General features: G+C 37.1%; 1 protein-coding gene across 3 annotated transcripts; it reads left to right on the top strand.

Annotated features, from left to right (window-relative positions):
• Window positions 1-5,081: 5,081 nt before the first annotated feature.
• On the top strand, window positions 5,082-26,185 carry PPP1R42 (protein phosphatase 1 regulatory subunit 42). Of its 3 annotated transcripts, none has more exons than XM_071737711.1 (9): window positions 5,082-5,176; window positions 6,223-6,426; window positions 8,672-8,838; window positions 9,266-9,404; window positions 11,495-11,611; window positions 16,813-16,930; window positions 18,179-18,307; window positions 19,246-19,401; window positions 25,896-26,185. In XM_071737711.1, the coding sequence occupies exons 2-9, from the start codon at window positions 6,298-6,300 to the stop codon at window positions 25,898-25,900; spliced, it is 960 nt and encodes a 319-aa protein (XP_071593812.1). In that variant the 5' UTR covers window positions 5,082-5,176; window positions 6,223-6,297; the 3' UTR covers window positions 25,901-26,185. The 3 variants fall into 3 exon arrangements, with proteins under 3 accessions (XP_071593812.1, XP_071593811.1, XP_071593813.1); XM_071737710.1 differs by having other exon boundaries at window positions 18,179-18,376; XM_071737712.1 differs by lacking the exon at window positions 18,179-18,307.
• The last annotated feature ends 926 nt before the right edge of the window (window positions 26,186-27,111 follow it).

Below are 27,111 nucleotides of genomic sequence, written 5' to 3'. Positions count from 1 at the left end.
TCTTGCAATTCCCACACCAACATTATAGTCCCTCCTTTAGGTAAGATACAATGTTCATAAAAAAGCATTACAAACACTATAAAGATAAAATGGTTGCCCTAACAGATAGTTTTCTAACAACTTCACTTCTACTTCCAGGATTTAACAGATTTTAATGCTACGAGATGCAGAAAGGCTATTTCATTTTTTGGCATCTGTAATATTAATGATAGTAACAGCTTTGTACTAATAGCAGTACCCTCAAGTTTTACAATAATAATTATCCATATTGGGCTTCAGGCCTTGCCTGGTATTGGACATATTTCAACTTTATCATAGTTGTATTTCCAGAAATAATTTTAGGAACTTTTGTAACAGCCAGCTTGTTACCTTGCTCATTTTAATCATGTCAAGTGATTTTCTGTCTTAGCTCTGTTAGGCTTGCACAGACTGTGGGTATGAGCAGTCAGTATGAGCAAAAGTGTTAATCCAACCACAGGAGAAGTGATGAGGCATAACCAGTGAAAGAGCAGTAGCATGAGACATGAACTGTGGGTGGTCAGTGAGAAGGAGGCAGCACTGCAGGGACAGAACTCCAGTCCAGCACAGGAAAGAAAAAGTAGCTTGGCTTTGAATGTGTCATCTGTAACTCATGCATGCATAAGATCCTGCTCAAATAAAATCAAGAATCAAGAGGTGTTGTCATGCAACAAAACAAGTCCAAGAACTAAACTGTGTGCAAGTTTAGGGCTTTACATAAATAATTACTTCAGGTACCAGTTTCACCTAAGCAGCTTCCAGGACAGAAACACAAACATGCAGAGTTGTGCTGCCAGACACCTCTCCAGAATGTCTGACATGTGCACTAAACTGAGGAAACTACATATTTACCAAAATTATTATTCATGAGCAGCAAAAATAACAATGCCCTCCCTGCTGCAATGTCTTATTGCCCATTGAGTGTAACTTCATGGTTAGTGGGTCACAGCTGGAGTTCCCATCTCCCCATGTCTCTAGCAGCCCCTTCGTGCTGCTCCTGCTCTGCCTACCAGGCTGGGGGCTTCAGGTCATGCTTCAGCCCCTCAAATAAGGTCGTGAGGCTAGGAATATTCTCCCTACCAATTGCTGATTTTTGACAAAAATAGTAGAATTTACTAGCATAATATGCATGCCCCTTCTGCCAGTTTCATCCAGAGTTAGCTTGATGGGTTTAAAAGTTACCAGGAAGCATATACAGGCTATGAAGATACAGGCTGTTCATCAGGAATGAACAAGCACCATGTCCCTAAGAAACCAGGTTGACACCACCAAATTTAATGGGTTATAGCTTTGTTTTTCAGACAAAGACATTGCAGTACAGTTCCCTGAAAGTTTATTGAAATACAAGCATTGTTTCCTCTGCCCTATGTTTTTGAGAACCTTGTATTTGCTGCCCTTTCAAACACAAACCCCAGAATATTTATATTCAGTGGAAAAAGTTGTTTCAGGCATATTTTACATCCTAAAACAACTATACTGAAGCTGTATTGATTCTATCAACTGTAATCAAATGTATTGATTCTATTTTATATAGCTGTCTAGCCACAAAAGAAGAAGGCAAAAGATATTCAGGAAAAAGTCTGACTCAGTATTAAGTTTAAAACCTGACCCTGAAAAAGTTTGTCATAAATTGTTAGGCTTCAATTTAATGTTTTACAGTTAAAAGTCTATCTTCTACAGGTGTTTGTCTTACTCATTGACACACTCCACGTATAGAATCCATATAAGATGAAATAGATTTACACAAAATGCATGGTGGTGCTTATGAAAGGGAGGCTCCTAAGGTGTTCTGTGTCCTTAGAAGTAAATTTCAGTTCAATGTTCCAATCTGGAACTGTAAGAAATACAGCCATCAGTAATTTTACACAGGTATTTCCAAAAGCTCTTTTGAAGACAAGGACTTTTTGTACTCAGCCAAATTACTGCCATCCTGGAGAGTACACAGATGATTGTTTAATACTCTGTGCCACCAGATGAGAATCCTATTTCAAATCTTCATGAATAAAGACTCTCTTTGAAACTTCTCATGGCTTTTTCTGCCTTTAAATCAAGATACTAACAGACAGCCCTAGACACCTGCAAAATCTACAGCTGTGAGGGAGGACAAACAAAGTCCAAAATTAACTTTCAGAATATTAACATACTTTTTTTACAGAAACATTTTCCAGAACAAGCAGCTCCAGGGCATGCTCAAGTTTGGATACCGCCATAGAAATAAGGACATTTCAGATCCTCAGATAGAAGGATGTAGGAAATTTGAGGTTGGAATGATGGGACCCTTTCTACTTTGTCTGCATTTCTAACAAAGGACAAAGTGGATCGTGCTTGCTCATAGCATTTTGTGTCATTTTTCTAATAAGAGAACTAAAGTCCTAATCTTGATTTCATTGTAAGCAATTTATTTTGTCACTGACCACCTGCTACCCTTTTATGTTGCAACACAGCAAGTAAATAACATGTCTAAAGTTTTACTGACTTTTAAAAGTTATTCATATGCTTAACTGACAGACTCATACCACGACTGAGATGGAAAGGGACCTCTGGCAGTCATCGGATCCAACTTACCCACTCACACAGAGCCTGTTGCCCAGGACCACATCCAGATGGCTTTTGAGCACTTCCCATGGGTGGCAACTCCACAGCCTGGTCACACTCACGATGTAAAAGTGTTCCCAGATGTGCAGAAGAAACCTCCTGTGCTTCAGTTTGTGCCCATTGCCTCTGGTCCTGTTATTGAGCCTGGCTCTGACCACTTTGCACCTTCCCTTCAGGTGTTAATATACATTGATGAGATCCCCTGGAGCCTGCTCTGCTCCAAGCTGAACAGTCACAGCTCTTTCAGCCTTTCCTCAGAGGAGAGATGCTCCAGTCCCTTAATAAACTTAATGGCCCTTCGCTGGATTCTCTCGTATGTTCGTGTCCCTCTGGTTCTGGAGAGCCCAGAATTGAACACAGCATTCCAGGTGTGGCCTCACCAGTGCAGAATAAAGGGGCAGGATCACCTCCTTCCACAACTGACAGTACTGCTCTAATGTAGCCCAGGATACCATTTGCTTTCTTTGCAGCAATGACACAGAATCACAGACTGGTAGGTTGGAAGGGACCTCAAGGATCATCTGGTCCAACCCTCCTAATATTATTGTTTATATGATATGTCCCAGAACCCTGTTGAGCTGAAACTTAAAACTTTCCCAAGTGGGGCAATCCACCACTTCCAATGTCTGACTGTCCTAGGGGTGAAAAATTTTCCTCTTGTATTCAAACAGAATCTCCCCAGCAGCAACTTGTGCCCATTGCCCCTCCTCTTGTCCAGGTGACTCCTTGTAAACAGAGAGTTTCCTTCTTCTTTGTAGCTGCCTGTAAGTACTGGAACATTGTAATAACCTTTCCCCTAAGCTTTCTCTTCTCAAGAGAAAGAGAAGAGGAGGCTCAGAGGAGACCTCATCACTCTCTACAACTACCTGAAAGGAGGTTGCAGCAGGGGGAGGCTGGTCTCTTTTCCCAGGCAACTCTCAGCAAAACAAGAGTTGTGCCAGGGAAGGTTTAGGTTGGACATTAGAAAGAATTTCTTTACTGAGAGGGTGATCAAGCATTGGAATGGGCTGCCCAGGGAAGTGGTGGATTCTCCATCCCTGGAGATATTTAAAAAGAGACTGGATGTGGCACTCAGTGCCATGGTCTGGTAACTGCAGTGGTAGTGGATCAAGGGTTGGACTTGATGATCTCTGAGGTCCCTTCCAACCCAGCCAATTCTATGATTCCATGATTCAAGGCTGAACAAACCCAGTCTTCTCAGCCTCTCCTCATATGGCAGGCACTATAACTCTCTGATCATCTTCAGGGCTCTACTCTGGACTCTCTCCAGCCTGTCTGCATCGTTTTTGTACAGCGGGGACCAAAACTGTAAGCAATGTTCCAGGTGCAGTGTGGCAAGCACCAAGGAGAGTGGGACAATGACTTCTTTATCTCTGCTAGTGATGCCCTTGTTGATGCAGTCCAGCATCCTGTTGGCTTTTTTTGCTGCTGCAGCATGCTGTTCACTCACATTGAGCCTATTGTCCACCAAGACCTCCAGGCCCCTTTTCACAAGGCTGTTCCCTAGTCAAGTGGATCCCAGTCTGATCAGCATTCTTGGATTATGTGTTCCCAATGGCTCACGTTCAATTTGGAGTCCTGGTCAATTTGGAGTCAGCCCTCAGCCCGTGCTGGTGCCTGGGTGCTCCCTTTCAGGAGGCAGGGCTGCACTTCCCATTGTGCCACTTCCTCAGGCTCCTGTAAACCCCACTTCTCCAGCCTGTCCGGGTCCCTCTGGATGGCAGGATGACCACCTGGTGTATCAGCCACACCTCCTTGCTTTGTGTCACCAGCAATTAAGTAACTAATTTAAAAGCCACCAAAAAGGTTGTTACAATATTGATTTAAAAAACAAACGAACTCCTACAAAACCCCATATTGGAATGTTTCATCATGGGAAAAATATACTAAACATTTTCAATTTTTTTTTTCTCCAACATTGCTGTTAAATACAGTACTGACTCCATTTATTAAACTATTAACACTTCTAATATAAGGATGGGGGAAATAAACCATGTAATATTTTTTTTCTCACAAAAACGCCGGGTATGCAGAAAGAATGGGTAAAACCTGATGGAAAACCTGCAGATAACCAAAACGTAAGCACAAACAGCATTATTAAGGTAATAATAAGGGAGACGGGACCAGGGGAAACGTTGTTCAATGTCCATTTGCATGAACAGATTCCAAAGTTTTCTTCTCGAGATATCACCGCTGTTGAGTTTTCCTTTTCTGCAGGCTCCTGAGGGGGGCTGCCGGGCCCCAGCCAGCCGAGGGGCCACCCTCCCTGCCGCAGGTGCCTGTTCCCCCGGGATACAGCTCAATTAGGGGAGATCAGGCACCAGGGACCCCGACGACCCCCGCCACCCCGCACCCCTCAGGGCGCCCGCGGCCCCTCAAGCGCCGGCGGCGGCAACGAACGCTCCGCGAGCCCCGGGCCCCGCCCCTCCCGTTCGAACCTTTCCTCCGCGTCCCATTGGGTGGGAAGGGCGCGCGCCGCAGACGTCAGCGGGAGCTCCCCGCCCCCTCGGCTCGTTGGGCTGCGGTTGCCGTGGCAACCAGGGGCGTCGGCCGCGGCCCGGAGGTGAAGGAGGGAGGGGGAGAGCGGGGACGGGGCCGGGAGCAGAACCGGGACTGGGTTTGGCCGGGCCGGGGCAGGCCGCGAGGGGCTTAATTTCGGCGAAGGGGCGCTGGCAGCAGGCGCTGCCCCTACCTGTCCTCCTTCTCTTACAAGCAGGGGCGTCAGAGCAGCCTTTCCTACGGGTTGTGCTGGGTGGCGGCTGCGGTTTCTGCCGTCATTAGGCCCGTCCGCTGGGTGCGGTGGGGCTGGGGAGGAACGGGGACGGGAGAAGGACGGCAAATCACACGGCAATAAGAGCTGAGGAATCGAGGGAGACCTGCCTCACGCCAAGCCCCCGCGCTGGCAGCCCCGGTTTTCCTCTGCTATGGCTGCTTCTTTTGGAAGAAGTGGGAAGAAAGGACTCTGAAAGTTATTTTTATTTTTAAAAGCAAGAAAGAAACACACTTCTCAGTAAAACAAACAAAAAAAACAACAAACCAATCACGTCCTTTCAGTCCTTTCAGCTTTACTTCTTCCCCCACCTTAAAAAAAAAACCCCAAAAACAAAACCTACACAGATAAAGGGGAATTACTGAGCTTCAGCCTTGCTCCATCTGTAAGGAAGTTTGTTCTGTCTGCACAGTCTCAGTCTTTGCTTTTCCTCAGTTTCTCAGAATACTGGTGAGGAGTATTCTCCATGCTTTGGTCTCTGTGGCTGCACAGTTTATAGTATTGGGATGCATTTTGCTGTCTCCTCGGTTGTTAGGATACACTGTTGTGGGGCCACCGTGTATTGGCTGAAATACATAATGTACATTGCATTAGGTACTGGTTAAAAAGGTAACCTTTTTATTCTGAGTTGTTAAGTTTTATATGTTAGGGTATTTTTTTATCCCCAGACTATTTTCACATCCAATTTGAAACAGGTCTTGCCTTCTTCTCTCCCTCCCCTGCATTATCCAATTACAGCAATGAGCTAAAAAAAAAGTTGGTATTGTTGTTATTGGTTGATATTTGTTATTAAAAGTTGGTATTTATTTTCCTTTTTTTTTTTTTTTTTTTTTTTTAAGGCATTTTATAAAACAAGTGTATGTGGAATACACCATTGAAAGAAGCAGTGGAGCACTTTGGCCTGTGATAGAATTATGGTTCGACTGACACTGGACCTAATTGCTAGAAGTGTCACTCACAAGAATCGCAAGGAAGAGGACGTGGGACAGTATCTGCGAAAAATAACTCATCTGAATTTGTCAGATAAAAATATAGATGCAATCGTAAGGTTTATTTTTCTTTATTCCCCTCAACCTGGCTACTCGAATGTTTTATAGTTATTGTTACGATGAGTTGTTCATAGTTGGGGAGACAAACAAGCAAATGAAAATTGGTATTTTATAACAGCTATATTATGTTTTAGCTTTTATATTGACTTGCAATTAAACCTTAATTATGCATCTGTTTGGAAACATGCTTCAGCAATTACTGCTGTTACTGTGTGAAACACTGCTTGTATGTGAAAGTGTTTAAGTGGCTTTTAACTGTGTGGCATTGGAAATAGGAAAATAATATTTCAGCTCTAACTTTTCGTATAAAACATCAAAGCAGGTGACTGTAGCTCCTAACAGTCTTCAGGGTTTCTTATCATCAACCTGACTTTATGTGGCAAAAGTCCCACTGAAGTGTTTTACTGACATGAAACTGTGAAAATATATATCATCTGTGTAACAGACAAGCAGAATATGATCAGTACACAATTTTTACCATTAATTAATTGAAATAGAAAAATCCAGGTAAGCAATTATACAAGAGAGATGAAGTGTTAAAGTATTTTTTGCAGTATTTCACAGAACTGTTGTAGAAATTTGCATCTCTAAAAAAAAAAAACCTGAACAATTTGCTATTTTGATTATTTTGTATAGCTGCTACGTTGCAAAGGAGCTTTCAGGAAGTCACCAGAATGGAAATAATAACTCCACTTACTCACCTCTTTAGCCTCTTAACAAAGAGTGTTTCAAACTAATCATTTAGATCTAATACTTTTCCTATAGAACATAACCAGGCTGTTGTATCAGTACATCCAGGGCTTTGACAGCTCTGCTCTAGCCCTACTGAAATGTAGCTATAGTGTTCTTAGGAGGCTTTAGGTCTTAGATTAAAAAACAAAATTCATATTTTCAGCAACAGTTTGCATTTTTCATTTAAGGGCTTGTACTTTTTGGTGGTGTACTTTTACCTTTATAATAATGTGAACTGTGGAATAGAAGATGTAAGGAACTAGTAATTTTGCATATCAGATTTTAAGTTTTTTACAGGAAATAATAATGATGCTACATACTATTAAGTGTAGCACTTACTTTCTTGTTAATGCCTTATTTTTTCTAGTCTTGGGAATTTTACATAGGAGTTGCTAACTTACAGCACAATCTTTTCAATCTATTTGTGATTTATTCCTTAGATTTCAGAGGAAGCCTGAGAAAGGAAAGGGGAATTAAAGAACAGGATATAAGCCAAGTGAGGTTAACAAATTTGGACTGGTGTAGTGGCTTTTTCAAATTACTCAGGTTAAAAATCTACATTTTTTTTAAAAATTGCTCCCTGGGGCTTATTCATTTAAAAATAATCCATGACCTTTTCATTTTCAAAGACTAATCTGCAAACCTAACCCAGTCCTCCTTCCTCTGAGTTTAGTAATAGGAAATTTACACAGGTTTCAGTTAAGACCTGAGTTAATTCAGATCCCCTCATGATACTGAGCACATTTTGAAACTGCTGAATCCTGAACAATTGAATTGTTGTGTATGGTGGATTTCTGCTTTAAAAGTGTGATTTCAGTCAAAAAGATTAAACAGCTTGTTCAATGTGAACAGATCCATGCAAGCAAATACCTTTATTCAGACCATTCCTAGGAATGTGCAGAACCGTAGCAAGTTATTAATTTAATCAGTTTCATTTGATTAGGACCAGTTCATCAGATACCATAGAGAAGTTTTACAAAAACCTGTAGAAAAAACGTGACCTTTTAGTTATTTAATAGGAATACATTCAAATAAACTTGACATTTGGGTGGAATTTTATACTTGGAAGCATATTAAAATATATCAAAGTGCAAGTTTTTGTGTAAAGCAGTATTTTTTTGCCAAGAACTGGTTTCATCACTGAGGTTTGATGGAGACAGCTGTGGTAACAGTGATGTTTTTCTGAAATGATGATGAAGACAGGGAAGGAAATGAAGTTACCCAGCATGTGGTGTGACTGATGATGATGCCCACAGTCATACCTTAGCTTCTCAACAGCAGAACAGTAATGACAGATTTCAATCTTAAATCTGATGATTACTGGCATTAGCTTGTTTTCTTTCTAGGAAAAACAGTTGTTACAAGTGTTTGCTGAAGGTGAAAATTTATCAATTATGCAGCAGAACTTAAATATAAAAATGACCAACGCCTTCCAGGAGGAGGCAGTGAGTGAACTCTGTGTAGCATTAATTTGTAATTGTTGATAATTTGTAATTGTTTATTTCAGGGTGACTTCTCTTTGTGTAAAAATCTTAGAGTTCTATATTTATATGACAACCAAATCAGTCAAATCCAGAATTTGGACTTTGCTTCAAATATAACACACCTTTACCTTCAGAACAACTGTATTTCATGTATAGAAAATCTCTCATCGCTGAAAAACCTTGAAAAACTGTAAGTTGAAAGTAATGTTTGTATTTTACTACTAAAGGAATAATTATTACATTAAGAAATTAAAAAATATGTAGGCATTAAGGTACTTCCAGCTCTTAAATTTTGATTTTCTAATAAAAGTACTCATTATTTTTTTGATCAAGCATTCTATGATATAAGTAATGACATATCATACTAGCATATTTATTTGCACTTAATTTTTTTCAGCCATTCAAATATATTAGTAACAGTAGTATAAAAAACTACTAAAAACTTGTATCTGTTAGTTGCATGTTCTACTTGCATGCTAGGTTATTGACTTTTTATATTATAATTTCCATGTATTAGTGAAAAATACTTTAGAAACCATTGGTTTTTATATATTGAGATCTTGTGTTCGCTTTTACTTTCATAGGATTTAAAATCTATTTTGTGTTCTATTCTGCAGGTATCTGGGGGGCAACTGCATCTCTGTAGTAGAGGGTTTGGATAAAATAGAAAAAATAAGAGAGCTACATATTGAGAGTCAAAATCTCCCTCCTGGTGAAAAGCTTCTGTTTGATCTGAGAACTCTTAGGTCCCTGGCAGTAAGTATTTGACTTTGAGAATTTCATTGAACCCATAGATTGGTGTGCTTAAGAGAAATTATCTTGATCACTGTGTTTTCCTTTTCTGCCAATTGGTGGCATTCTTTCAAATTCTGCCAAGGGACTCCCATCCCAGTTCTCATATAAGGAAGGAGTCTTGTTATACTTCATTTATTTTTCTCTGAAGAATGGAAATAAGAATAAAGAGAGAGAGAGAGAGCAAGTAAGGAAATGTGTGGATGCCCTATAACAACAGAATTAATAAACTAAGAAGGGGGTAGGAATTTATCACTTTAGTTACCTTAGCCTACTTAGTTTATAGAGAATTACTTTGTTGTAATTTTTCTGATTTGATTGTTGCATTAATTTATTTACTGCTTTTTCTATTTCTCCAGAGAATGCAATTGCAAAAAAAAAAGTGCAAAATGTTTTTTCTTGGATATTAAGAGCTACACAATCAAAAGCATTCAGGTTTAGTTCTGAAATTTTTCTGTGTTGTGGTATGTCAAAATTTCAGGGACATCAGCTTTTCAAGCTTGCTTTCAGCATGTTAATTGCTAAATGAAGATCAAATGTATTGTTGAAGTGGTTAAAAAAATAGATTTTATTTACTAGTGGATGTTAGTTGTACACTAAAAAAAATCATCTTATGTTATCGCCCAAAGTGTAGTCGAGGGCTTGATGAGGGTTTTTTTATGAGGGAGCTCACTGAGAAGAGAATTCTATTCTTCATGTGTTTATCATAAACTCTTTCTGTTTTGAGATTAAGTAATCAAAGACATGTATTGCCATTTTTCTTTCATAGAAATGGCACATTCCTGTGAGGGCACTTTAATTTCTTGCTTTTATATTGGAGAAACTATGAAAGTAGAGAAAGGTTATAGAGCTATAACCTTCCCAGGATCATAACTCACATAGTTCAGTGTTTTTCAGCATCCTGGTCTGCTTGTGCATGGATTTATTTAAGTCTTTTGATGTAGGTCTTGTTTTGTTCTGTAAGAAACACTTCACATTCTTGACCATGTAACATCTTTGTGAAAGCTACATGTAAAAATGTTTAAGTTTTTAAGTGCAAAACATTTGGCCCCTCTTTAAAACATCACTTCTTACTTCATTTTCTTCTATCTGTTTCTGGCTCTTAATTGTCAGAGATGAAAGAGCCAAAAATGTGGGATCATACAGCTGTGTACCACAAGCAAATTTTTTCATGGTGACAGGGTCATGAATCTTTCAACAAAGGAGATTAAGTTTATGCTGTGTGTATTAGGATGATAATGTAATTTCTGCCTGCAATGGAGATCTGATCTTGGTCAGATTTTAGCAGGGGGTTACATTTATTGTATACACTGCTGAAACAGACATTTTCTCACTCCTGGTAAGTCCCATGTATTGTTATATTCTAAATTCACAGGTTTTGGTGTCCTTTTTATCTGGAGGCGTAAGTTTCTTGTTGGTTTTACATGAAATTACATCAAGCATTTCCTGAGATAAATACCTGAAACACATTTACTTTTTATCTGGAACAAAAAATATTTAACTGTTTTCTGTTACAAAAGATTAAGTGCATTAGGTGACCCACAAGTGTTCCAAAAAGGGACAAGGAATAGATACACGTATACCAAGAGGTTTGTAGGATTAAGCCTGAAAGAAAAACAGAATCACAGAAAACCAGCATTGTCCAGCTGTTAAAGGAGACTATGTGGGTATCAGACATGGATTTCACCTCTATGCTGAAATGTTCAATCTTGGAAAAGGCAGTTTCTGTTTTGTTCTACAAATGTAAAGTCAGCAGCACTTGCAGAACTCTGTAAAGCTTTTGAACAATTTTAGAGAAAAACAAAAATTCTGTATTTACTAGGAAATACAGAAATAACTGAGAAATAATGTTACTTTGATTTCACTTCAAAACCAAAATAAACAGTATTTTAGGAAAGCTGACAAAAGTATGTGTGCAGTATGTGGTAGTTCTGTTTGCATGTTTCTTCTTATTCTTGTTCTTACTTTAAGAGAATTTTCTGTAAGAATTTTTCAACTTAACTCACCCATGGCATGAAAAAAAAAGTTTTCTTTTTCTGCTTTTCTTCCTCCAGAAATCTTTAGCTGTGTTGAATATCAGCAATAACAACATTGATGAATTAGAAGAACTGGCAGTTTTGGAAAATCTTTCTTATCTTAAAGCAGTTGACAATAAACTTCAACATATGAAGGTATTAATACAAATTTTTGTTCTACTTAGTATGGGTGATAAGAAGATAGTAAAATTTATCTTTATCACTAAATAGATGGGTAAAAATAAACTTCACATCTACAGTTACTTAACCTATGACTTTCCGTCCAAAGTCGTTTCTCATCCAAAAATATTGTTGAAATTAAAAATTGAGAACCATTTATCTAGGTTGGCCAAATGGCCTTTAATCCTATGCACAGTGGCAGTTGTGCAGGCATCTATCAGCTGAGTAGTAAATGCACAGAAGTCATAAGTATAGAAGTTAATCATCTAATTATGACCAAAATGTAGAGTTACTGTGTATATTTTGGCCAGCAGAGTAATTATCAGTGGCTTCATTTGCAAAGATGATATGGCCGTTGTTTGTTAATAAACTTGCACTATTTTACCATATTACAGTTTTTAATTCTCTATTTTGACATAAATAAAAGCTGCTTCTTGGATATCAGATCATCTAGCTAATTTTGCTGCCATCCTAATATAAAAATGACTTTAACTCTTGTTGCTGGAGTAGCATATAAAGTACTTGGCATGAAAGTATACATTGAATTTCTTTCAGAAATTCCTGATAAGTAAAGCTATATCTTCATAAGGAAGTGCACTGATTTCCACAGCTAAAACAAATTAAACTAAGTTGTTTTTCTCATCCTTTTGCAGTAGTGAATGTGGTTCAAATAGAATATTCTAGACTTAAATTGTCTAGCTTCTTTCTCAAAAAGGAAGAAGAGTATTGGCCTTCTCACTTCTCATTATTTTTATAATTGAATTTTTACAATTTGAGTTAATAGCTAGATGCAATTAATGTAGGTTTTCACTGGGTAATTAAAACAATACTGATAGTGTTGGTTACATAAAAATATCAATAAGCTTCTTTAAATAGAGTCTGTTCAAAGCTTTTTCTTTTGAGGTTTCTTTTTCTAAATAAAACATATTGCAGTGATTTTTTTTATTGTCCTTTTTCTATCTTATAAATTCAAAACACTTCAGCAGTGGTGGTCTTAAAAGAAGATTGTTTTAGCCAATGAACCAATTATTCTAAGTATAAGGATACATCTAAGGATGACATTTTAGAGACAGTGTTTTCAGAGAAAAAAAATTAGTATATTAGTATCTTCTGAACAGGATAAGGAGAGGACAAAAAGACTGCAATATTTAGAAGCTGTATATATATTGTTTAACAGTTTTTAGATGTCATTATTTCATCATCAGGAAGACTGGAGTTAAAACTTTCACAAACCAATCAGACATTTAGATTTCCATGTTATGTGGTCACAGCTTTTGAAAATTTATGTGGTTAGCATTTGATTTAGCTGCTGCTAAGATTTGGGTCAAGTTCTGGTAAATTTTGAAAATTACTCCTGTGAAAATATGGGGCAGATAGGGTATTGCTATTCATGTCTTTGTAGACCAGTAAAATTAGTGACCCCATTGTATATGTTCAACATATAGTGTAATGCACATCCAACTTTCCAGCCACAATTACTGTGCTTTAGAGGTGACATTTTAGTAGGCCCTACTTATGACTAAAATAAATTCTTAGTCAAATAAAAAAAAAAAATCAAACTCTTGAAAAAGCAGTAGGATATGCAAAGTATATATTAAAACTATTAAGCTCATTTAAAAGGCTTAAACTTACAGTGAACATCTAGCAGGTGAACAACCTTATACATCCACTAACTGTTTAAAAAAAGTAGCTGAGGAAAGCTTTGAGTATGTTTCAATTTTTTTCCAACCCTGAATTTCATGACTCCATGGCTTACATTATTTTACAACTGTGATAGCTGAAAGGATTTTAGGGGTTATACAGTTGTACTACCTGTACTTAATTTCTTCTGCTGGCCACCTTATTTATCACAGCAAAGGCTCTTTCACACAAACTACCTCCATTCTTCTTCCTCTTGTCCCTGTGTTCAAAACTGTTCAAATACCTCTTTTTCCTGCCAAAAGCTCTCTGTCCCCTCTTTTCCCATTCCTGCCTCCCTGTCACAGCCATCGGGAACAGCACCAGGAATATCTGTCATTAATCAGAGACTGTGGAGGTGCTGCATGACAGAGACTGTCTGAGAGCTGGGTACCCAGCTGTGCTTCTCCCAGTGGGAAGAGAAGCTGCAGAGGAGCCATCCACCCCTGGGCAGGGCTGCTCAGCACCCCTGAGCTGTGGCAATGATGGTAGCAGGAATAATGTGGAATCTTTGCAAAAGAGGGAAATGTGAATGGGTTTAAAAAAAAAAAAAAAAAAAAAAGCATGAAATACAATCGTCTCATGTAGTCTGTTCCCACTTTTGTATAGTTAGTATATTTTATACCTAAACATTTATCTTAGTTTTTTCACATTATTATGAAAAGCTATAATTCCCTGTTTTTCAACAAGGCCATAATGATTTCAGCCTAGTTGAAAATTAGAGCCAGTAAATTCAGACACTTAAGATTCTGGCTAATTCAGGGCATTGTTGGCATAATTAACAGACATAAAGGCATATGACCTTGTTTCACATGACTGAAGTTTATTTAATGCAGTCTGAACAGCAGACAGAACAAAATTTTTTTTTTTCTGTTCATGCAAAATAACTTGCTATGAATAACTACCACAAGTAAAAAGCATGTGTTAGGTCAGTAATCAGGAATATAATTTCATTTAATAGAACTGGCTTTTTTTTTGTTTTCTATTGCTTGAAGTCATTTATTTATCCTATCGAGCTTCTGGTTTACTTTCATAAGGATCATGAGGACTTCTAGGCTAGAGCATATTTGGGCTGGAATACTATAAAAAACCCCACAACTATTCCTGTTTACAGAAAGCCAAGATATTATTGATTTATTTATTACATTAGTTAAGGGAAGATTATGAGTTGAGTGAGTATTTGGATAGATAGAGAAAAATGTAACTAGAAACAACTATAAAAATCACTATTTCCTAAGCCTTTAATTTATTCAACCTCTGCCCAGTATTGATTATGACAAGAGGATATCACCAAAGATTAATTGATACGCTTCAGAATTCAGTCAGGAACAAGAGAAAAATTATAGATTTCCTCAAAGAGATTATGACAGGAAGTCAAAATGGTGACAAATTGCTGTCTGTAGATGTAGTTAGGGTGGTTGGACTAGACATTTCCGATAAAAACTGGAGCATACTGGTCAAATACCAATTCTTAAGTGGCCATCATTAATTGGTAAGAATGTTACTGCCAGCACTACAGCTGCCTTCTAAGGCACTTACCCTTCCCCCTTGCCTCCCCCCAGAATGGAATATAATTTGCTCGTCAGTATTTTGTAGCAGACCTCAAAGTGATAGCATGACATGATCATTTATCAAACGGAGACTGCCCAGAAGAGTGTCTGGTCCCTTTAGTACAGCTTATTGAAAGGCTGGGAAGTGAAAGCACTTTATTAGAGACAGGAAGGCAATGAACAACTAGAGCGTATCGAAAGGGTAATCATATTTCAGCACAGGATTAGTGTGCTCTTAGATAAACATACACTGGAGTAAGCATGTTCTGGGTCATTTATCAAGTAAGTAACAGCTAACAAAAATCTACAGGACTCTTTGTATGCATTCATCAAACTTAAAGTGTATACATTTTATTTCAGTAATAGGCAGTGTTGTGTTGCGAAACCATTACTTGAAAATATTCTTTCTAGTGAAATCTAGAACACATTACAGGTTTCAGTGGCAATGCCTGATGCTCAGGTAAGAATAAATAACTACACTTACTAAATGCTATTTCTTTTTTAATAAGCCTAGCCTAAAATATTTTCCCCTGAATTGTTTTCTTTGTGATGAAGTGTTAGCACCTAAACTGTGGGAATTACATTGCTATTCTGATACAAGCTGAACATCATGAAATCAACATTTCCTCATGTGGACCAGTCCTCAGAGTTTTTTGCATTGTTTTATCAGTCTTGCTTTTCTCAGAACCGTACTTTTGCCCTCTGTGTTGGTAAAAAGACTGTATCATCATCAGATAACAAAAAATTATATCACCATTATCATCAATAGATGAAAAATGATAGAATTTGGAGGTGTGAGGCTGTGTTGCCACTTCCTCTTCCATGTGATTTTCCTAAACATGTATTTTATAACCCATAGAGTATTCCCAGGAGGATTTTCTAGCAAGGGAGTAGGAGCCTGCAATATCAGAATTCTCTTTGCTCGTGTTGCTGGGTGATTTTCTACATTTGAAGAAGCTAAGAAACATCAACATTACTAGATATTTCATTTTTGGCTTCAATATACAAAATTCTACAGACTTTGCAGTTTACAGTGTCACATCATGATTAGTAGATTTTTTCCAAATTATTACAACTGCACAATGTCAGTTTTGTCTGCTCTTGTATTCATACAGAGTGTTCTTAATCCCCCTCCATAAGCTTTTCACACATATAAGGAAACCTATCAAGAATGACAGTTGTGAAAATGTGAAAAGAAAGTATTTCAGAATGTAGCGCATCTGAGCAGAAAGGACCGATCTGCTAAGCTTTGCATCCTTTTAACTTGAATTTATTGTATTAAAAAGACAGAAGAAGTTTTATCTAGGTCATACTGCCCTTGGGTAACCAGACAGAAACCCAGATGAAGAAAGGTGTATTTTAAAAATTTCACTATTTGGGCCAGTACTATAACTGACCACCCACAGTTATGTAGGGAGGAGATTACTCTTTCTCCTGTAAAATACAGTTTTTACATAAGCCTAAAGAGAGAGGCAGTCTACTGCAGCTTGCACTATTTTTAGCTTTTTTTAGTCTGTTTTTTGTATTTATTCTTCCACAATTTTTTCAAAATCAGATACTCTAGGGGCTCCGTGAGACCATGAGGATGCATTAACAGACATTAAATATAATTTACATTTTTTTTGGCTTGTATTTCCTCAGCTTTAGGTTCTAATAAGTGGGATTTGAGTGATAATTTTTTATAGCTGCCATTACTGTATCCTTTAAAAATACAGTTTTCCAACTGCATCACTATTTCATCTGTGCAGTTATGATATATTCAGGGAATGCTTTGCACCACTCTGTTTGAAAATGCACGTTGTTGACTTGCCTGTTAATACCTGAACAATCTCACTGAAGTTATTTCTGCCTGCAAGACTTGGGCCTGACCAACTAAATGGCATTGCTATTGCATTCTGCTCTGGAGGGGGGAATAATAAGCACAGTGTTCTGTTCTTGTTTCAACTGCAGGATTTAGAGGTTGTGTTAACCAAATGGACGAAGCTACGCAGAATGGAACTTACAGGAAACCCCATCTGCCAAAAACCAAAGTACAGGGACAATATTGTAGTACAGTCACCAACTCTAGGTAATGTTCAACCAACAGCCAGCCCAACACCCCTCCACACTGTTTTAGAAAACAACTGATACATTAGTACTTGATTTTTGCTATAGATTCAAACACAATTACTGTCATATTTATGTCAAATGATGCATTTTTAATTTATGTACAGGAATTTTTGTTGCTAAAATGGCTCGTGTAATTGACTGCACAAACTCTTGCTTGGCTTCTGCTATTAGTAGTAATAATTATTAGTTTTAATAATTGATGCTTAGCAAGCTTGTTGTAGTACAGTAAGACTTTTCTGTGTTCGTGTTCCAGATGTTGTGAACATTGCATTCAAGATAAGTTTAGGCTGCTCCCCTATAAGCCTGTAGTAGCTGCTTAGGTGCTTTGGTTGTACAGTTCTTATCTTGCCATGTTTTAATTTGTTAGATAACACTTGTCCTTAAAGGTGATGCCATTTACATTATTATTTTGACATAATTTTAACATAATAGGAAGCAATTTAGTCTTCCATATGCAAGTATTTATACTGTAGAAACAAGTTAAAAAATCTGTTCATTTTTAACTTCTTTAGATAAAGGTAGCAATTATCTCACAAGTTGTAATTACAATGTTTGTTTTCTTTTTTCCGAGAATACAAAATATTGGCTGTTATGTGAAATAAAAACCCAGCCTGCACTGCTAAAAATAGCAGGGTCTTAGGACCCTTCTAATGCAACCCAAATTTGGGGCCAAGTGAGTTTTTTAATGTAGCCTGACTGTAAAATGCTGATGCAACCAAGGTAGTCTAAAGAATAACCCTTATGGCAATAAAGTGAGTGAAATTAATCTTACAGAGGCAAATGTGTCTCTTTGTCTTCATGATCAGCAGGATTCCTTGGTTGCTAAGCCATGCAGGTTCTCTCTTATCATGAATTTCTGCATCTATATGTGTATGCATATATATATATAATATATATATCTTGTGTTAGATCATAGTTTTTCTTCAGAACTTTCTACAAGATGCTGCATGTAACTGAATGTGTTTCCTTGAAAGATGCAAAAATTGTAGAGTAGATGCTTTCTTTTATAATTAAGCATGTGAACTCACTTTTGCAGCTAATTAAAATATGAATACCAAGGTGTATTGGGTTCTTGCCTAAAGACTAAAAAGAGGAAAAAAGATTTGAAGCAAATAAATATATACACATTATATACACATTCTATATAGCTTTCTGCAGCTTTTTAGTTAATTTCGAGTATCACAGAAAATGTTCTACTCTCTGACAGAATCTCTTGATGGGAAAGAAATTAAAGAAATTGAAAGACAGTTCCTGATGAATTGGAAAGCCTCCAAAGCTGCCAGAAAGAAAAACAAAGAAAGAATGACAAATGAACATGCAGTCTATCTACATTTTTGTAAGCAAGCTAATCAGTTACTTCATGATTATTTGGAATATTATAGAAACAATAAAATAACAGCTAGCTGTAAATATACTAAGAATGAGATTTGTACTGGTGGTGAGACCAGGGTACAAGAATAGGTATTGGACTTCTCCAATACAAAATTTAATTATAGCACTAATTCATGTGGTGTTTTTCTTTCTCCCATGGCACTTCCCAGAGTTATGAAAAGGAGAAGCTAGTATATTTTTACTGTAAATATTTATTATTACTTTCCTTAAAAAAAAAACCAAAAAAACAAATGTTGGGCATTCTAGAACGTAATATGCATGAAATACATCAGAATTAAAATCTATTTTTTGGTACTTATTTGATCTGTGACCAGTCTTTTTAGAGGCATTAATGAAATGCATGTCCTGCAGAAGTTGGAGTTCTGAACTTGGAAATTAAAAAAAAGAAAGCCTTGGGAGAAAAAAGTTTTAAACCTAAATGAAAAGGCAGTAGGTTCTTGAAGACTGAAAACAAATTAGTTTTGAAACTCCTGAAAAACCTGAAATAGAACTTGAGATTATTTTTTTAAGTGATTGTGTAGGAGTTGTTGTTGCTATAGAGTTAACTACAGATTAAAACAGAAATGACTTAAGAGCATGTCTTGCCATCTTGCAGCATTTAGAAATGGCCCTTAGACTTCCAATGGTTTTAAGTGGTTTGAATTACCATATTTATAAAATAAAATTGGTGGCCGTTACAGAGTTGTTTTCAGAAGAGAAACTGTGATATGTAACTTGAGGGAGAGAGCACATTCTTTAGAGTCATGGTATCTCATATTATTAATTAACAAACAATTATTATAACAGGATGTACTGGAACCTTTAATTTTCATACTGAAAATTAAAATAGATCATTTGATTTGGGATTTTTTATTAATCCTTTTCTTCTTTTGTTTTCTGCAGCTGGCTTTGAAACTCCTTATTATCTTCTTCCTTTCCACTATAGTCACTCTGTGAAGGAAAACCCAAATTCTTTTATTTTGTCTGAGATGGACCAAGTTAAAAGAAAACCTCTGCCAAAAAGCCTGGAAAAAAAAAATAAGTCAAATGAAAACTTGGGTATGTACCGCAGACATCTTCCTCTTAGCTCTCTTGGTTATTATTTGTACAGCTCTAACTGATTCAATTGGGAAATGAATACATATAATCTGAAGTTAATCTCAAGGGTTTTTTAGCCATGTTATATTTATTCTCTTTATTTCTTTGAAAGACAGGGTAATGGATTTTGGTTTCTGGTTACAAATCATTCAAATAACTAATAGTAATAATTTTACTGCAGTGTTACTGGCTTAGGTGTTTGCTTGTAATCTTCCATAAAGATAAAACAATAACAAAGTTAATTCTTGGAAGTGCAGTTGCTGTCAACAACAGTGGTGAAGGCTGGTTCCATGCACAGAAAGAGAATGATTTTTCCTCATCCTAGCTTACTTCTAGTCGACACGCTCCAGTGTGTTGTATACTTGATTAACATTTTTCTGTAGCATCAGCTCAAGACCAATGTTCTGTCAGCTTGCATTTTATCTTTATTACCAGTCTGTCTTTTGGACCAGGCTGAATAAAATCTACATTATTAATTTATCATTCACCTTAGTTCTAGTAAAGGATGGAAGGTGCATGTAACAGCACCATGCAGAACGTTATTTTCTTCAGTGTAAGAACTTCTGCTATGTCCTTTGAAATAAAGCATCCTGATTCTACCCTACTATTTTTAAAAGCTGTTCAGTTGTTGAGCTGCTTTGCTTGACAAAAATTTTGCCAGCATTAAGTAGCTGAAGTACAATCCTGGCTCTGTTGAAATCCCTTTTAACGCTAGAAAGGCAAAGATTGCATCTTCCATACTTGATTGGAATAAAATGTCTGTATTTGTGTTAATTTACATTGCATATTTAAAATTCTGGAGGGGTTTTGTTTTGGTTGGTTTTTTTGGGGGGTTTTTTGGGGTTTTTTTTTGTTTGTTTGGTTTTTTGTTTTTTTTTACTATTAGTCTAGAAGATTTTACTCTTATTCATATAAAGGTTAGAATAAATGACAGATTACATGCATTTAATTAAAAAACCCAAACTTTTAAGTTGGGTTTTTATCTTGATCACTGAAGGTTGCTGTACATTACAATTACATGTGTAATCACTGATCTTGAGACATACTCTAATCTTGTTACTAGTGGAATTCCAGGGAAACCAGAGTCTTGGGAATTAGCTAAAGGTCTGTGATTTTCTTTAAAATGTTTTAGGGTTTTGGGGTTTTTCTGAGGGGTGGGGTGGAAATAAACTCAAAGTACAAAAATGTTCATTCTTATGAAAGTGATGGAGATATGAAGTAATGACAGATCATGATATTCCCTTGCCAGACCCAGTAAACAGGGATATCCATAAGTGTGCCCACATGTAAATTGAGGGAATTTTGTAAAACTGAACAAATACTTGTATTATTTAATTGAAATTCAGTATTGTAACAAACAAATCAGTGAATTTTAATCCTACTGTCTGTGTTAGTCAAATAAATTATTCTAACAGATGTTTCCTCTTTTCCTACACATGCTAGGTGATGTTTGACCTTAGCAAGTGAAAGGCAGGCATTTAATACCTTTTTAACCTACATGTAAGATCCACTGAGGATTACATATAGCTTGAACAATGAAAAAAGCTAATTAAACTGGATTACTGAAATATGTCATTAATCTTTATTTTTTCATTGTATAAAAACAATAGCAATTTTATATTGGATTTTATGTTAGTTTCGAACATTTAGGGAGAATCACGAATATTGGCAGGGAGTAATTAAAAGAAAACAAACCACTTAACTATTTTAGAGATACCTAATACCTTCCAGTGGGATACAGTATTATTAATTTTCCCTGAGTAGAGAAGTTGATGAAATCTTGATGTTGTTAACTTAATTGATAACCAGCACTTTCTGCCCACATTTGTTTACTCATGGAATTAAATATCAGAGTTGATTTGCAATGCAGAATTTGGTGGGAAAGTCACCTTTTGTCTCTCCAGTATGTTATTTGGAATATAGTAATATCTTTAAGTGATACAGCCAGCATGTAATAAGTACACTGGATTGTGCCAAAAAATCCAATGGCACCCTGCTGACCACCATCCACATCCTGTACAGTTCAAGTTCTAGTTCACACAGAAGGAATTTGCTCTCTTAGTTCTTCTGCAGCTGCTCTTATCAACATTTTATTTATTTATGTATTTATTTAAATATTTATAAATGCCTTGAGGTGATTTGTGTATTCTGAAATCCTTACAGAATAATCTACATTTGAAAACAGTTAAGAGAATGTTCTGGGATTTTGTTTATATGATTATAATTGGCACTATAATAAATTTATTAAAGCCTATGATATGACAGGTGTTTTGTGGAGGGCTGATACAGAGATTATAATGATTGTATACTTAAAATATAACTTTTACCATTGTATACTTACTTTGTATTACAAAATATTTGCGAAGACACAAGAAGGCAACTGTATTCAGAATTAGGTGCAGTAAATATTTGGAATTATCACCTGGGACACTTTGGTGGAGCTGAAAGCACATTTTTAACACACCTGGAGTGCCTTTCCAGCAGCTATAGCCCATCTCACTGCCTTTCCTTAGTGGTGGTGTTGAAGGAAAAATGTAAATGTCTCCTGAGCAAGGTCTAGAAAGTATCAACCAGCAATTAGTGATGAAGGCTGTGGAAGAAAAAATGTAAGGAATTTGCTTGTCACTGAATTGTTCAGCTGTGATATGTGATATGAGGGGAGTAGCTGTAATGCTAGATAAAGTGTAAGGAGGAAGAGATGAAATGAAGTTGCTGAAGCAGAGCTATTGGCATGGAGATCAGGTATAGACAGTTTCTGGTTTGAAGGCTTGAGCAGGCAATTCACCAGCTTAGTGGCTGGTTCCCTTTTTTCTGGAGGATGTGCATTATCTGCAAAGGTGAGTGTCAGTGTGTTTGTTGGACCATAATAGCATTACTGTATTGTGTATCTTCATGATATTTTCCTTTTCCATGTCTATAGTCTGATTCTGCCCATTGTAACTCAGGATCTGTTTAGAAGGAAAAACAGAATTCTCATTACAGACACACAGGATCATTTACAAACATCATTGTCTTCTCTCTAAAGTTAAATGTCAGTGGTGGTAATTAAAAGAAAACAAAAAAGAAAAAGAGTTGTTTTAGCATACACCAAGTCTGTAGTACTTAACATTGCTACATCACTCAGCATCCTAAAGACAGTGATAAGAGGCCATGAAGGTTGGACATGAGAAAGAATTTCTTTACTGAGAGGGTGATCAAGCACTGGAATGGGCTGCCCAGGGAAGTGGTGGATTCTCCGTCCCTGGAGATATTTAAAAAGAGACTGGATGTGGCACTCAGTGCCATGGTCTGGTAACTGCAGCAGTAGTGGATCAAGGGTTGGACTTGATGATCTCTGAGGTCCCTTCCAACCCAGCCAATTCTAGGATTCTATGAATTCTGCCAGTTACCTGGAAACTACTGATTTGGAAATTACTCTTTCTTTCCCGTGCCCGTGCCTCCCCACTCCACTTACCTGTGCTGTGCCCAAAACTGGGAAAGAGCAAGGATCTAAAATAAATACAGCAGAGAGCACATGCACCCCTAGAGCCCCTGTGCCCTTGGAAAGAGCAAATGCTGTTCCAGATCGCTGAGGGAGAGCGCGCAGCTCCCAATGAGCAGAAAATTCCAGCTGGGCCACACGTACTCCCACGTGTCTGGGTGACCAGAGAGCAGACACAGTCTTGTTGGGAGGTGTATGCCTGCTGACTGGCAAGCTGGCAGCAGAACATTTGCCTGCATCAGTCTGCTGCCTTTTCCAGGAGATAAGTGCTATTTCCCAGACCTTCAGGGCACCAAGTGGCACACGCAACTTGTCAGCCTGTAGTGGGTCAGGAATTTACCAGGACACATCTGGGTCTGCAGGCTGTAATACACTTTCAACACTGTTGAAACCCAGACTGTTGAAAATCTTATAATGATATTTACATATAATAGGTGAAAACTAAGAAGCGTTTAGGTTGGAAAAGACACTTGAGATCATCGAGTCCATTGTAGGTCAGTAGCATTTTAAACAGTTCTTAGAGACAGAGGGCTATTCAGAGATTTTAAAGTGAGAGCATCTTGTAAATGGCTCAAACAAATTGTATTGGGAGTGAAGTGTTCCTTTAGGATGGTAGAATAAGCAAAAAGGTAACTCAAATCTTTGCAAATCTAATTTTCAGGTGTTAGGTGTTCATTACAATAGTTACCAGAGAAGTAAAACTGACATCCAGTATGCAGTGTTTACTTTTTTCCTATCCTTAGGATCTTTGTTGTCAGTACTTTTATAGACTAAGTGGAGATAACAACTCCAATCTTCATAAGTTTCTTAGCCTGCTGCATTGGCATAGTACATATTTTATTACTTTACAGAATAATAAAAATCACTTTCATATACAGAAGGCATGAATCAAATTAACAAAGAAATATTTCTGTGGTTTCACCTTTTGAAAGAGATAGCTGCATGGAAAATTTTAAAAGTAATTTGGTGTTAAAGACTGCTACTTGAATTGGGATAAATAAATTCTGTATAACTCTGGAAGCTATTCAGTTGAAGTCAGTTCCAATAAGCTAATTTACTGCAGTGATGTAAACAGTTTCACTGTTTGCCTTTCTGTACCCTACCACATATTCTGTAGGCATAAATCCAGATCTGAGAAGCTGAAAGCAGCTGCTCTAACAAGCTTGAGGTGAACACAGAGTCCTTGTGCCCTCACCAAGCAAGATGAGGTGCTACATTTTGGAGGACAGCATCATAACCACTAGTTACCTATTAACAGCTGTACCTCCTCACATTCATTTCCAACACCCTGGCATAAATCCCATCCAGTTTCAAAGGCTTGGATATACCAAGATTTGCCTAACTCTGCCATCTTCTACTGTTTGTAGTATTTTTCTCCACCAAAAACTCTTCCTAAGACCCAGGAGGTATGAGACCAGGCCTTGCCAGTAGTGATTCTGATGCTTTCAGAGCAATCCATAGTAATGTTGTAGCCTTTTGATGTGTTAGAAGCACCAAAAGGGAAAAAAATAAGGCATTAATGCCTGAACACCTCCCTTGGTATTGATCTGACCATAAACAGAATATATATAAACAGATACGTAAGTTATGTAATCACTGGATACCCACACAGTGGTTGAGTTACTGATCTAAAGTTCACATTTGTACTTTTGATCAAAAACCAATGAAAAATTCCGATTTTTCTTAAAATGTCCCATTAAAAATAGTACAAGGTGTAAGTTAATTTAATGCCATACTATTTTTTTATATAACCAGTACATAGAACTGTGTGTGATACAGCTATAAAAGTCAAACACTTCAAAGGTTCTGAGACTGGGACAGAAAGGGAAAAAATAGCCCAAACCATGAGTTAATGTTCAAGACGTGCCCACTGATTTTCCAGGATGAGGATTCAGGCAAATTGGGAAATTATGGGAAATTATGTGTTTGTAATTCAGAATGTAACTGATAAAAACAAGGAGATCTAAGAGTCTCTTCCTTGTTTTTCTTACAATTTTTCATCTGTGTGTTGTGCAAAGTACCTCTCCTGACTAACAGCTCTGAGGGGAATCAGTTATATGAACATGATTATTTACAGTCACTAAATCATAAATCTCATATGTTGTGACTGTAACAAATAAACTTTACTTTGCTAGAGAAAAAAAATTGAAAAGAAAGCCCAGTAAGTTTCTCCTTTGCCACATGGCCTTGAAGGATTCTAGGAGTTCACTGCTAGAAAAATATGTATTTGAACCTTACCTCTTCAATCAAGTAACACTGTAACCAGACACTACAGAAATGACTGACTACATCTTTCTGTTCTCTTAATTCTGAGCACAATTAATTGCTGCATCAAAACCAAGATAAATCAGAGCCAGCTGTGAAATGATCCATGTAACAGACTAATGCTTTAATTCAATAGGAGATCAGGAGCAATAAGATCTTCGTTTCTTGGAGAGTCAATATATCAGACTGTCATCGTAATCACTAATTACATGTCCAGTAAAGTTGGGTATAATCAGTTACCAAGTTTGTAGCAAAATGTTTTGGAATAAAAGACTGTCTTATCTGATTTCATTTGTATGAGAAATTGCTTTGGCTGTTACTAAGATTTTGTTTCTTGTGGAACTTGAAAATTAGAGGTTACTTGATACAAATTTGTGTGTAAAAAAATTTAAGTGTCACCATTTTTTTATGGGGGGGGGGGGGGGGGGGAAAGCCAGTAAATTTTATAATATAGGAATATATAATACCCCAAATAGTCAGATTGTATCAATTCAGATTATACTGGCCCCAAGTTTAGCATCAATCCTTGCAATAGGGGAAGACCCTTTTTTTTTTTTTTTTGTGTCTGCATCTTTTGGCAACACTGCATTTAAATTTTCTATAAATGTTGTGTGGTTCTGGCAAGCACTGATGAAGACAGGGGAGACAGGGGTTTGGTGTGGTTCTGAGGTGAAGATCTCATCTGTCTTCTCTGATCTCTCTGATGTAGGCTGATGAGGAGTCTGGAGTAACAGGAGAAGTAACCTGAATTCTCAAAGCCAGAAGTTACAGAATACGAAGATTTGGCCATTATTGGATTTTATTTTATTTTTTCTTAAAGCTTACAATGAAAGTTACTGGTGTCTCCCTGGATATGTTATCTGTGTCTTTGTAATCTCAAAACCAGGCTGAATGACTGTGTTGAACTTAACACTGCCTTTTAAGAGCATTTGGGAAAATAAGGGAACTGCTTATTTATTTATAAGAATGCTTTATATTAAAAGCATTTAAAAACACCAACACATGGTAGGCTATATTGGTTGCCTTGTTCTTAAGCTCCCTGTGGAAAGGAGTTGTTTTTAACCTGTGTCTTACCTGGTTTGTGACCTGAATAGCCAAGTAGCTCCTTCTTCCCATGTCTGAGACTCTGAGCAATTACGCAGAGGTAAGCTTGTAGTCTCTTACTTCAAGAAAGAAAAAGCTGTTAGTAGATGATTTTTGGGAACTGTAGTCCTAAAAAATAATTTCCATCATTTGGATCATCAAAGTTCTGATGAATAATGTGGAATAGTTAGGAAAGAAGGCACTAGAAGATTAATGATGTCTGTGCTGATTAGTTTTTGGACTGGGAGTATTACACATAAGTTTAATTCAAATTCTGCTTTAAGTAACTGGGACTTGAGTTTGGCTGCTTTGCACTAGTTCAAGTAATTAATGAATGCTCAGACTTCAGATAAGGAAAATTCCAAATGTACAGATAGGGAAAGAAAAGCCCAGACTTAAATTGCCCCTAGAATAAAACCTTTCCTAATGAAGTTTCTCTATATGAATGTCAGCTCAGCGTCTTATGCTTGAGACCTTCTCTGAAATAAGATTTTTTCCTGAATAAGGCAATCAGGATCTGTCTTTTTGAATTCAATATTTTGTGTATTTTGGTACTGTTTCTATTCTGTTCCCTTTGATAAAGATAATTCAAATATATTTAACTCCTGCATATATTCTGCCCTCGAACAACAAGATATTTATCTTCATTATAAAAGAAATACATATCCAAAATTAAGGTGCTAAGTGAGTGGCATTATATCCCTGAAGTGCCACTTGTTGCTGTTAAAGTTAGTGAGGGATTTGCCATCAGAATAAGAAAATACAACAAATAAAGCTCTCGTGCAGCTGTCACTAGGAGTCCATTACTAAAATCAGCATTAACCAAGCATGATTTGGCTGTC

The sequence above is a fragment of the Heliangelus exortis genome, chromosome 2 (assembly GCF_036169615.1).
Source record: "Heliangelus exortis chromosome 2, bHelExo1.hap1, whole genome shotgun sequence".
Taxonomy (NCBI): domain Eukaryota; kingdom Metazoa; phylum Chordata; class Aves; order Apodiformes; family Trochilidae; genus Heliangelus; species Heliangelus exortis.
The sequence above is the reverse complement of the archived record's forward strand: the minus strand, read 5'-3'. Positions and strand labels throughout refer to the sequence as shown.